This window comes from Xylocopa sonorina, chromosome 2 (assembly GCF_050948175.1).
Source record: "Xylocopa sonorina isolate GNS202 chromosome 2, iyXylSono1_principal, whole genome shotgun sequence".
NCBI classification, from domain to species: Eukaryota; Metazoa; Arthropoda; class Insecta; order Hymenoptera; family Apidae; genus Xylocopa; species Xylocopa sonorina.
The window spans coordinates 13811864-13824317 of NC_135194.1; the positions used below are offsets into that span (position 1 = coordinate 13811864).

Consider the following 12454-nt stretch of genomic DNA (forward strand, 5'->3'; position numbering starts at 1 on the left):
TTTACGTATTAATATTATATTTTTTGTAGAGGCTTAAACATACTTATATTGGGAGTAGTTTTTGGTATAAATACGTGCCACCACCTTGTATTTAAATTTGATGAGCCACTCAGGAAAGAGTTATTTCGATTGCATCGAGAACAACCTTCACAAGGTAGTGTATATTTTAATATTGCATCACAGTACTGGTTCAAATTGTCTTTAAAACCATTAAATACATAAGTTGCATATCTGTATAGTATATACACGTTATTAAATAACATAAATTTAATTCAAATATTATTAAAGATTTAAAATATTAGAGAAAAAATGTATATATACTTCTTTAAGGGTCCTAGGTACCAATATTTACTTGCAGAAGCATCTGCATCTTTCCAAGCACCCCATTCAACTGTTCCCATAGCATAGATTGGTTTTACAGGTTCCTCAGAATTGTCCTTCCATTATGAATTAACAAAAGTAAGAGACTTAAATTAATTAAAATGAATAAGTTAAACATTTTCTACATATAATGGAAACATACTTCAACAGATTTAATTTCAATCATATCTATCATTTTAGATTCCTCATTTATAATTGCCATTGTTGCCTCTATCATTTGCCTTACATCAGACAGATCATCATATTCGTGATACAATGATTTCGCAATTTTGTTTGTCTGTCCCAATGGAAGAATACCAATAGGGCATTGTTTAACTGAATTAAGATTACAATCATACTTTCTTACTAATCCAGTTAGAACATCAGATAAAGTACCATCTCCCCCTGCAACTATTATGGCATCAGTAGGTACATCCAAGTTCATTATAATTTTACGAGCATCGTTTTGTGTTTCAGTTTGAATTATAGTTACAACAATTCCAGCCAAATGCAGGAGCGGTTCACAATAATTTTGAAACAATTTTTTTGCCTTCCTATAAACATTAATATCAATTAATCCATAATTAAAATATTAGCAAAATTGTAATGAGCAAATAGAATATAGCCAAACCCTTTTTTAGCAACTGGATTTAGAATAATGGTAACATGACGAGGTTTCACATTTGTTGGAAGAGGAAGATCACCATATTGTGATGCATTCTCACAATACTGTCTCATTAATTGATTGGTGCTAAAAGTAACAATATATTTAATACCAGTAAAAGTAAAAATATGAGTTCATATTTATTCATATTAAAAAGTAATAAAATTATTCATATAATTCAAATTTTTATCTTACTCGTATACTTCTTTACTATATGAAGTTCCATATGATAAACCTACAACTCCTACAAGTGATTTTTTCCAATTATTTCGTATAGTTCGAAAAAAATTAAACATTTTCGCCATGTTTACTACACTTCTATGCGTGTACTTAATAGAATAAACTTTGTAAACCTTCAATTTGAGTAAAAAGTTTTCAAAATCGTGAAAATATTATAAAACCAAATTGATTTATAGTGCCAGAAATTGTTCATCGTGAAGCGAAAACAAATCAATTATTTAAACTTAGATGTGTGGTTAGGTTAGATTACCCAAGCAACACAACGCATCATATAACACTTCAAAAAACATCAGCGTATTACGGTGACGTCCCCCAGGTTCTGTAACGCCACAGGGGTATCACCAGGGTTACACGTATATAAATGCACCAGATCAGCACGCGGTGCTGTTCAATGCTGTTAGAAGAAAGAGTGAGGAGGAACATCAGAGCTCCTCTCTTGGAGGAGTGCTGAAACTGCTTGGGCATTAGTTTCAGTACTTTCCGTAGAGATGGCACTAGTAGTTTTTGAGTAGTTTACTTCGCTGTCGATAATTATGTGCGACCAGTTTGAGCACTTTTCACAGAGATGGCGCCACTGGTTCTTGAGTGGGGTCGGTATCGTTTGTCTCTTTCTTCCTTATAGCTTTCTTATATATCTTTCTCTTTCGTACCTCTAAAGCGGGAAATATAAAATAAATTACAATAAAACTATTGAAATATACATCCCGACGACAGAATTTTGTCACAGTAAGAGCACTGTGATATTTGTTACTCGTGATGCCTTTTCTGTAGAAGGTGTTAAAATTACTCGGGGATTAGTTTTGTTCATTAATATTTTTACATAGAGAAAAGATTGTTATTTGTAATTTTACCAAGTTATTGATACAATACGAATAGAATATAATATTTATTTCATTTTTTAATACGTATAATGAAAAATAAAAAAGTATGATGAAAATATTAGTATTTTTAAATACATGTATATTTTTCAGAATATACCAATAGAATGAGCAAGACCTGCATACATATACAATGTTGCGATGCCCATAATAAAAGTAGTGATAGCTTTAACAATAAGAGTTGACCATGGGCCAGTTAAGAAAAATACAACAAGAAAATCTAAAATAAGTGATCTGTAGACTGTAAGTATAAGCATGCTAACTACAACAGGAACTAAACTTCTTTTTAAGTCATGCCTTGACCATAACCATACAAGTGTTGCTGTGGTTATGTGTTGTACCTGTACACAAGAAAAATCAAGTTTCTAATTGAAAGTTTTCGCGTACTATATATTATCTATACTCACTAAATTAATATTGGATTCAAGACTCTTCTGAATATATTTCCAATCAAATTCTGCTCCTCTCGCTCCTACCCATAGCAACAGAAATCTAGTAAGCAATACTTCGGCCGCTGCCCACCCAACTCCAGCAGTTAAAACTTTTGCGTGTCCTTTACCGGGAATACTATTTAATACTAACAGTATTCCTACTAAGTCAGCTAAGTCTATCGAAGACTTTAGAAATTCCTGCAATGTATATTCTCTATTAATAAATAACATTTGTTTCGTCGATTAAGAATATGTATACATACCCCAATTATATCAAAGTCTTCATCTCCAACATTGTCCGTTGTTGGGAAAAATGTTGCAAGTGCCAGCATTTTTACTAATTGTGTAAATATATAAATACCACCAGCTTGAATACATTTCCAAAATGCTCCATATTCGGACCTGGAAATTTGTATGTAAATTTTTATACACTTTACACTATGATATAAGATGTATTATGACTTAAAACATGGTTAACATTAACGATTCAACAATCACATATACTTCTGTAAGTGATATGAAATGAAATTTGAAGGACAATTGTAAGATTAATCAGAAATAGGTTAGGAACAGTTTCATATACTTACAAGCCTGAATATTTATAGGTAAGGTAATACGGAACGTAAACTAAGGCTAAACAATTTCCAAAATGATATAATGTCATGTTTTATATTACGATAATTCAATTTAGATATTATTCATTATATTAAACGGCGATAAGTATCACCTGTATTGTTGACAAGGTCATACTTTGTAGTTGTATCTCGACGACGCTAGTGGGCGATTAGTATGTACTTTGTCGATAAAGAAAACTTTTACGCCTTTTATTGATTAGAAAAACTTATACTTTAGGAAATATTTCAATTAAGTGGACAATAAATAATTTGTTTCGAATGTGTTAATTTGTAGTGACCAATTTACATTATTAATATCGTGATGCTTTTTCAAGAAGTTACTCATTGACGTTTCCTTGGACTTTTTAGGTTATGTTTTATTCCTTTATGGGTTAGTTTATATCAGGTATTTTTCACTTTATTATATAAATTCTTTTTACGAATAATGTAAAATTGTTCTGGATGGTGACAGTTCTACAAACAAATCGTGCTAATGCGATGTACAAGTGTTATATGAAAATTGTATTATTAGTTATATAATTGAAATCAATAGCATAAGTTTTATTTTGTTATATGGAAAATCATTAGTAAATCTTTGTTCAGTGCATATGTACCACATGGCTGTAGTCTCACATGGCACAAATGTTTTTTATGCTGCATTAAATCACCCTCTGTATTTGAACCCCTTTGAAAGGGGTACCAGTCACCCCTTTCATCTCAAAAAAAGGGGTAGCTGCTAAAAAAAGGGTGTTACAGCTGGATAGATATTGTCCACACATTTTAACATGTTTGATTGTCTGTTGTCCTTGTTTATCACTATTAATTTCGTTATAATATCATAATGGTAAAGAATAATGTAATAGTATATTTTGCTTAAGAAAATTTGGATTTTGTGAGAGGAAAAAAGGCAGAACCTGAATGTAATTTGGAAAGTTTACTGTTAAGCTTATGTTATGGATGTAATAGGCCAATTCTTTTTCTTGTGTATAGCTAGAATTGATGGGACACTTTCAACCGTGGGGTCTAGATTATTGTAACGGAGCATGCTCCGTCTTCCTTAACGTTTCAGTCTACCATGTGAAACCTATCTACCCTTTTCAGCGTTGTTGATGGCACATACGCTCCCTTCCTTTCCTCCCATTTGGGATCGGTAGGGCACACCCCTTTTGACGTGGGATTTAGAATATTCCAATGGAGCATGCTCCGTCTGCAAAACCTCCGTCACAGTCTGTGTTCCCTTTCTAACACTTGTGGAGAACCTACTACGATGGTATTGGCTAGAACTTCCTCATGATTGGTCGGGTAGGTTCTGGGATATATTGGGTATATGCTGGTGTAGCTGTTCTCCGTAGCAAGTGCAGTAGGGAAGATCAGTTTAGCTGAAGCTATCGTTGAGTGCACACACATCTTCTGGTTCGTTTAAATGTTAGTACAAGTGTAATAAAAATCTGTTTGTGGTACTGTGCTTCATTTATACTTGTACATAAATTAATAGCGAGTGCAAGCATTTGATAATATTATTTAAAAAACTTGAGCATTTCAAATTAATGTTTGTCCATGTCATACGTATCTTTTTTACTGTTACTGATCTTGCTGGGATTACTGTGAGTGATAAAAATTGAAATTAATACAGTTGTGTGAGAACGTAAGTTATTTCCTAATAAAGAACAATATAATTTGTGTATATGTATATACATGTATACATCATTTTGAATATAATCATGTTTAAATGAGTTGCATGTTTGGTAAAAATAATTTTTTTAAAATGTTTATAAAAACAATTTTTTTATAATGTAGGTAATATATAAATCATACGTCGAGTTTCCACGAATATTCGTAGGATGGCGCCATTGTCATATGGTGGGTAAGGGATCGATGTATCCGTCGATCAAAAAGATGCTCCTCTCGATCAGAACAGTGTGCGAGTGATTCATTTATATATCTTTGGTAATATGCAGTAGCAGCAAATACAATAATTATAGGTATAAATGATAAAAATATTAATTTGTGGAAAATTGAAAGCATAAAGCAATCGTGTGAAGTTCAAAGGGAAGAATCTCGTCGGACCTTTGCGTTCTTGGTTCGAAACCTAAGGGTTGGGACTGTCCGAGAATGACTGCATTCTTTCCTCTTCATGTCTGCCCTTGTAAACCTACGGGATATCGTCCTCAATTTTCCCTGTTTCTCGATCGTGTTGCGCGCTCAGCAGGGCTATGTTTGCATTCCTCTTTCCGGGGAGAAGCTGGGGCTACGCGGTGGACGGTGCGCAATTTCGAAAAGCCGATTTCAATTCCGTTTCCTTTTACACAGAGAAAGAAATCTGAAGCGCGGCCTTCTTCGAGGGGAGAATAGCCACCCGGGATTACGGGAATCGCGCGGATGGGGCTGGAAACACGTGCGAAAATCCGAAATCCTGGCGTCTCTGTCCTTTGCATCGATCCATCTTCTCTCTTCCTTTCGCGATCTCTCCCTTTTCCCTCCTTTATTATCGAACGTGGAAAAACTTTTTTTTATTTACCTTTATCCTCGAAGTCTTATGGTATCTCGTGGAACTATTTGCTACTCGTGTTAGAATTGGTCGAAGGGAAATCTACGTTCCGTATCGTTCTACCCATCCGTTTTATCTTTTCAAACGAATTATCTTTTATAGGATAGATTTTTCTAGCGCATTCGTCGTTTCTTTCAACGTCAGAACGATGTATAACGACGAGGTTCGTTTCCGGGTCCGGTCTCCATGATTTTCGCACCGTCAACTCCATTCTTCCTCGCGCTGCCGTCGTACACCTTTCTTCTTACGTCTCTCTTCCTGCCAGATTCGTCTTTGTGACCACACTGCGAACCAGAATCACCGAGAATCGCGTAATTTTCCAACCGTTCTATTTCTTCTATAATTCCTTGATATTTCTCGCCCCCTGTACATCTTCTTGCTCGTAGCCGTTTGTTTACCGGCACCCAGTTATAGTTTCAGCTCGTCGGTTTTACTAGCATCTTTTCATTCCCGGTGCGCGACGCGTAAACACATTTTTATATGACACAGCAGTTGATGTATCTTCCCCTTTCCGGGAGCGGTACCGGAAGGAATAACGCCCTTCGTCATGTACGATGGTCGCGCTCATTGATATTCCGTTGGCGACTCGGTCCTTCTGGGACACTCTTGCCCATCTCCTTTCTCCAGCTTTCTCCTTTGTCCCCCGTGCAGTGTTACATACGTCGGGAAAAGGTGTGAGAAGATACCGACTCGCGAATGCTATGGACGGATCGTGAGACGTTCTCCCTATTTACTTTATACGACGAATTCTGTGCGACTGGCCAGGTGGGCTGTTTATATCGAAGTTCAACCGACAGTTGCTTCAGGGGTGCGCATTAATTATCCACCATACGCGGTTAAATATTATTAAAGAATGCTTTTAGCAGCGTCGATATCGCGCTGGTTGGTAGGAGTTTCGGTTATCGATACTACCGTGTGATCCGCGTTCTAATGATTGTCCTTAAATGCTCGTCGTAAACGAAGGTAAAAGAGGGAAATAAGTGTCGATAGAGGAGGAAGGGAGAGTGAAAGGGAGGCGGCGGCGGTACTCGGACCGTGGCTACCTAAAGTACTTTGTAAGGGTGCCTCGTGCTTCGCGAGGCAAGCCACGGGCTAATAAAAACTTTACAGCCCCGTAATGAATGCAAGAAATAATTATCTCATGAATACATTAGTTTTAGTATCCTCCGACACGGACACGGACCGTAAAATCGGCGTCGGATGTATCTTGACCCATGCCGATTTCCAGTGCGTGCCCATTTGCTTGCGATCCTCAATCGTTCGTCCCTCTTTCCCCTTTTTCTCTGTAACGTACTCGTGGACCATCTCCCTCGTAGTCGTCGCAACCCGTTGATACCGTCTCGATGGAGATGCGAGCCACTGGTTGCCGCCACCCTTTCGAAATCCGTACGAAAGCGCGCGATTTTTCGTCGCGCAACTTTGAAGCTTTGCTCGGAAAGTTTGCCTTCGCGTAGCCGTTGCATTCATTGTATTTTCACGACGGTATGTAGAAGGAAACGGAAGCTTTACGGACGATCAATCTCTTCGTGAAGTCCAGCGTATTGCAACGAGAACGTTTGATATCGTGGCGGAAAGAAGAGAGAAAGAGCTGAAAGCTCATCGGCGCAACGTTAAACAACCATCTCCAATGATGTGGATAGATCAGGACGTTGGAAGGGGGATGTATTTGCGGACGAGGTGGGATGTTCGTTTGGCCATATCGCTGGAGATATCCTTTATATGTGAATAGTAGTCCGGCGAGGGGTAGCCAGGGGAGAGAAACGTTAGCTGGCGTTAGGAAAGGGTGCATCGGTGGACGCTGGCACGGAGTGATTGATCGTCGCCTCGCGACACCCCCGTCTTCTCGTAGAGTGGATAAAGGGGTGGAAAAAGGAGTGGAAACCCTTTCACGCTTTCACGGATCAGTCACGGGATCACGTTCTCTACCCCTGCGTCCTCCGTCCGCCACCCCCTGATACACGGGACATGCATCACACTGCTGTCCGCCCTCCTTTAACCCTCGAATCCTTGGACGAGTTTACTCGTCGCCGTCGCGAGATCGAATCTGCAAAGTTGCCGCAACTGGAGAAGAGATACGACCGTTTCCTCAAATTTCTTTGCTTCTGATTAATCACCATCGAGGTGTGCACGGTACGCGTTCGATTGAAGTTGGTGTAAAAATATTTGCTGAAATATAGGAATTTTTTTAACACTCGGATTAAAAAGCCATATAATCGAGGACTTAATCTTCTCGCCACATCTTTTATCCTCGTTTCCGGAACGTTTCCTTTACGCGGGATTAGATTGCCGTTCCGGTGGAACAGAAGTCGGCGAAAGAAACGGAGAATTTCCAACTGACCGGCGCGGTAATTACGGATAAATTCAGCTTTACCTACTGGCTGGCCCTGGCAAGATTAATCGTGTTTTCGAAACCGACGCGAGGAAAATGTCTCTTTCACTTACGGCCGGGCACCGTTCGCCGGAAGAACCGGCCCGGATGACGGCGTCTCATACATCAGACACCTAATTCTTTCCTTCGGTGCTGTGTTAACTCTTACATCTTATCCATTTAGAAGTTCCATTTGGCCTGTTCCAGCGTCGAGCCGAACCGGTAGGCTTGTCACTCGTTGACGAGCCATAATACGACTCGTCATTGATATCCTCACCTTCTCCAGCGAACTTACGTCAATCCAACTATAATAGAAAGGGACGATGAGGAATGGAAGAATAATGTCGCCGGGAAATAAGTTGAGAAGCTTCGAGATTCGATTAATCTATTGAAAATTTCTAGCAACTTCTCAACGGGCTCGCAATTAAGTCACGAGGTATAGCGTTCGGCTGAACAACGAATCGGGCTTGAACAGACGCGGGGGTGTGCACGGGGAAATTGGATATTGCTGTTAAATATTTGAAAGAAGCCCGATCCGTAGAATTTCGTTGATATCCCGCGGGAATACCGTCGCGTCTCGCAACTTTTCTGGGCTTTCCTTCCCCTTCGATTTTGAACCGGCCAATTAACAGGAGAGCTTTTCTCGCTCGCGACCCAATCGAATGCCTGCCCGGCTCTATCTAATTCCTTTTCATTAGATACAAATTTCTAAGTTTTTACGAAAAAAAAAAAAAAAACAAAATGCCAAGTTATTCGATTGTTAATTCATCGAAATCCTCGGTGGAATTGGAGGAGACGCGATGGTAAGGTGGATGAATATATAGGTCTGGACCGAAGGGGATTTTAAAATTGAAGGTCTCGCAGGATGGAAGGACATACCTACCTACGGTTTCTCCGGTTCGATCTTCGGCCTCCGATCGGGAGAATGTGTTTTTTCCGCGCCCTCAAACACGTCACATGAATAAAAAATATCCTTCAAAGTTGCCAACCCCAGCGTCTGGACGAGTGAGCCAAAACCCCTTGGTCCGATCAATCGGAGAATACGTGAAACCCTGAATACTGGGGATGCTGGAAGTCGAAGGGGACGAAGGGAGAAAAAGGTCCTACGTTATCACCCCCCCGTTGGTATACTAATTTCTTTACTACGATCCGTTTGGCTGTGAAATTTTACGCGAATGTTAGTTAATGTTGTGTTCACTCGTTGCTCTATTTTAAGAGGGAATAAATTCGTGAGAAATATTTTTTATATTAGTCATTTCCATATTTTTCGACGAGAGTTCGAGGAGGAGTCGCGGTTCAGACCGATGGTTTCTTCTCGCGGAAGCTAACCCTAATATATTGGATCGAGTTTAGAGGGGGATGAAGTCACGTTTTCTGTGCAAAGGATGCTGCTCTAGCCTGGTGGGTGGTAGGTGGTCCGATAGAAAGGTTACGGCTCATAAACCATCCTCCGGTCACTGAAATCGTCCCGTCCAAGCGTGAGTGTGCGTGTCCATCCTGTCTTCCGGTCGTGTACGCGTGATCCACGGGATTCACCACGCGGCTCTTCCCCTTGCGAGCTTGTTTACTAGCCGCTGTGCACTTTTAGAGTAATAGAATCTCGATTTCGCGATCGAAGAAACTTGACGGTAAGTTCTCTAACGTTGAAAATGCTGTCATTCGTTCGGGGACGTTGGGAGAAGTTTCGTTCTCACATTAAATCGAGGACTAGACATTTTCAATTTCCCTCTTTGGGAACTCTCTAATCTAATGCATCTTATTTTGATAATTTTGTTGCACAAGTTGAACTTTCTGTTATTCAACATGCAATCTAAGTTGAGAACCATCGCGCGTGTGTAATATGACGATAAGATGTCCCCCATGTTCCCATGTGTCACGGTCTTCTATCGAGGATTATGTTGCCATCTACGATGGCGCACCCTCTGAACGAAAACATCGCGACGAACTTCCCCGACCAGCTGGAATCCCTTAACCTTTTGCGCTTTCGTGCGTTCTATTGGCGAACGCTCACGTTTCTTTCTCCTTTCCGCCGAGAAATATTCCTAAACTTAAAATTTCGATCGTAACGCGAGTAAGTCGGTCTCTGAACTCTTAGATCGAGTTTCGCAGACTGAATTTGGGAATTCGAATATATATATAGACACCCGTATGATTTTTTAACATTAAACGCTTTCACGGCCTTATGGCGCGAGCTTGCGCTTCGGTTTCCTGTTGTCTTTTAGGGGTGGCTCGAGTACTCTTTTTTTTTATGAATCCACCAGGAATATTCCATCTGTGCATCGCCAGCCATTACTTTTTTAACAGTCACACTCTCTTCTTGTCGTTTTTCTTACATATCTATGATATTTGAAATTCGTGACAGCCTCGGGGGGTTGCCTCATCTCATTCCCAGCCGGGACCAGACATTTTCCCGGGGTTTCCTTCCCTTTTTCCACCTCCAACTAAACGTATCCTTATTTTTCTTTTTCTCAGAGGATAGTCAGCATTCGGAATGGCCCGTGCCATGCGTGTCAGCCTAATGTATGTCCTGCATCGCGAGGGTGCGTTTGATTCATTTCGTCGAGGGGGTTGCTCGTCAGGCCGCATTCGCCACGCGTTTCAAGAACCTTTCTCTCCCGCTTCCCCCGCCAGTTTGGTAGGTCGCGAAAATCCACCCCGAAAGACTTTACACGAGCGTCATAAGCCGGTGCACTTAATTTAAAGATCATCGACCGAGGAAAAGTCGCGGGGAACCAGAGGGTGAGCTACCACCTCACCCCTCGTCGTCCTTTTTTAGCCAGAAATTTTTCTCTCTCTCCCTCCCCTCGTCAGTTCATGGATTTCTGCGGGGACGAGCTTTACAGTCTGTGCATTCCGCTTTACAGTTCATTTCATCCTTCCTGCTGCTGGCCGACCCGTTCCTCCACCCCTGCCTTCCGGCGGGAAATTTCTTTTAATTTTTATTCTTCTCCTCGGCACGCTTCGTCGAATCGCGCGTACGGTTTCTGTCTTCCACTCGATCGTTCGCTTACCAGTGCGATTGACCAGTGGAAAACGTCGCGGTTATACTAAAAGATTGCCAAGCGACATAGGTTCCGAGTAAATTTGACTCTCGAGAGCTAGTTCGAGATAGTATCAGTGTCAGGCGGGGATTTTATCCGCGGTTACTCTGATTAATGCCTGAACGTCACCGGTTATCGCGATCGCGTCCGATCTTGGATAGATCGGCGAGGTTTCGCGGCGGATTCGTGCTGTCGTTGACGCGGTGGCTTCCCTCCTGCGGCGGAGGAAAGAGAGAGGCAGGCTACGTAGGCATGTGGCAAATTGCCGGTGCAGCCAGTTCGAAAGGTGCCTTTCTCTTTCTCTCTCTCTCTCTCTCCCTCTTTCTCTACGTTTCTGTTCGTCCGTTAAGCGCGGAGGTGGAGAGGCGCCTCGAAAGAGAGGTGGGGCAAGAAAAGGAAGGACGAGCCACACGGAGGAAGAGGGCAGTTGGAAACGGCGGCCGCAGGACGCGGTGGAAGGAAGGCGGCGGGTAATCTGTGATTCAAAGAGAGCGATCCATCTTGCGACATGCCAGCATTCAATCGTCGGCATTTGTTTGTGAAATCAGTCCCGAAGGACTCATCCCGCGGACCTTGTCCCGCCTCTGCGATCTTCCTCCTCGCCGTTCCAACGTTGGGCCTGCGATTGTCCTTGAAAATTGACGGAATCACGCGCGAAAAGTGAAAATCGGCCTTGGAACGCGTTGCTGGAGGAAACTATGTAGTTACCATCGGTGACGTCACCGGTCTACCCTCCCGGATGCAAAGGAAGCCGATAAAGGGAGGAGGTGCATGATCGAAGCCAAGCAGGGCTAATCAGCCCATATATATTTATTCAGGAACGTGCGAGGGCGGACCTTGCGTCCCTTCCTTTGGCCAGAGCGAATGCAAAGAACAGAAACGGGACGGAGGTATAGCGTGGCTTAGCGTTCGGAAAAACCGGAATAGATTCGTGCCTCTGATCCGTGCCAGATCCCATAAAATGACCCTAGCCTCGATCGAGTGGGTCTGCTGGAGGCGCGGGAAAAGAAACGAGAGCGAGAGGGAGAGATGGCCGACCCCTAGGAAATTATTGCTCTCCTTATACATTCGTCCATCGAATTGGGGCCACCACGAATAAACTTAGTGCCCTTTTCGATTCGCTATGGGGACCAGAGAAAAAGGAAAAAAAACACGGTAAAGTACCAGGGAAAATGTCGAGCATCGGCTGGTCAATCGCGTGGAATTGCTTTACATTTTCATGAAGTTGAGAAAAAATGTCACGGGGTGGGCTGATTCGGAAGTTTCAAAGACTAGTAATGGAGGCTTTTATTAGCCGATAGTTAAAGTTA

General features: G+C 41.6%; 2 protein-coding genes across 3 annotated transcripts in view; both read right to left on the reverse strand.

The window, feature by feature from the left end:
- Positions 1–12454, reverse strand: part of Mulk (acylglycerol kinase-like protein Mulk) — a 95600-nt gene that overhangs the window by 600 nt on the left and 82546 nt on the right. The window contains exons 2-6 of one of the 2 annotated variants that reach the window (XM_076910597.1): positions 1220–1377; positions 992–1111; positions 524–914; positions 322–437; positions 44–231 (exon numbers count right to left, since the gene is read on the reverse strand). In XM_076910597.1, coding sequence (XP_076766712.1) covers positions 44–231; positions 322–437; positions 524–914; positions 992–1111; positions 1220–1329 — 925 coding nt within the window. In that variant the 5' untranslated portion in view covers positions 1330–1377. Of the gene's footprint in view, positions 1–43; positions 232–321; positions 438–523; positions 915–991; positions 1112–1219; positions 1380–12454 lie in introns of those variants that run through there. The other variant, XM_076910596.1, reaches the window with a different exon arrangement.
- On the reverse strand, positions 2155–3296 carry LOC143433304 (BOS complex subunit TMEM147). The gene is made up of 4 exons (XM_076910602.1): positions 3161–3296; positions 2837–2975; positions 2550–2771; positions 2155–2483 (listed from the first exon to the last, which is right to left on the reverse strand). The coding sequence occupies exons 1-4, from the start codon at positions 3235–3237 to the stop codon at positions 2232–2234; spliced, it is 690 nt and encodes a 229-aa protein (XP_076766717.1). The 5' UTR covers positions 3238–3296; the 3' UTR covers positions 2155–2231.

What these genes read in the sequence shown, in the direction of transcription:
- LOC143433304 (XM_076910602.1), bottom strand. Translation starts at nt 3,237, where the DNA reads ATGACATTATATCATTTTGGAAATTGTTTAGCCTTAGTTTACGTTCCG. An exon ending in ACCTATAAATATTCAGGCTT is followed by an intron (nt 2,976 to 3,160) that starts GTAAGTATATGA and finishes ACAAATTTCCAG; the next exon opens with GTCCGAATATGGAGCATTTT. An exon ending in TTGAATCCAATATTAATTTA is followed by an intron (nt 2,484 to 2,549) that starts GTGAGTATAGAT and finishes TCTTGTGTACAG; the next exon opens with GTACAACACATAACCACAGC.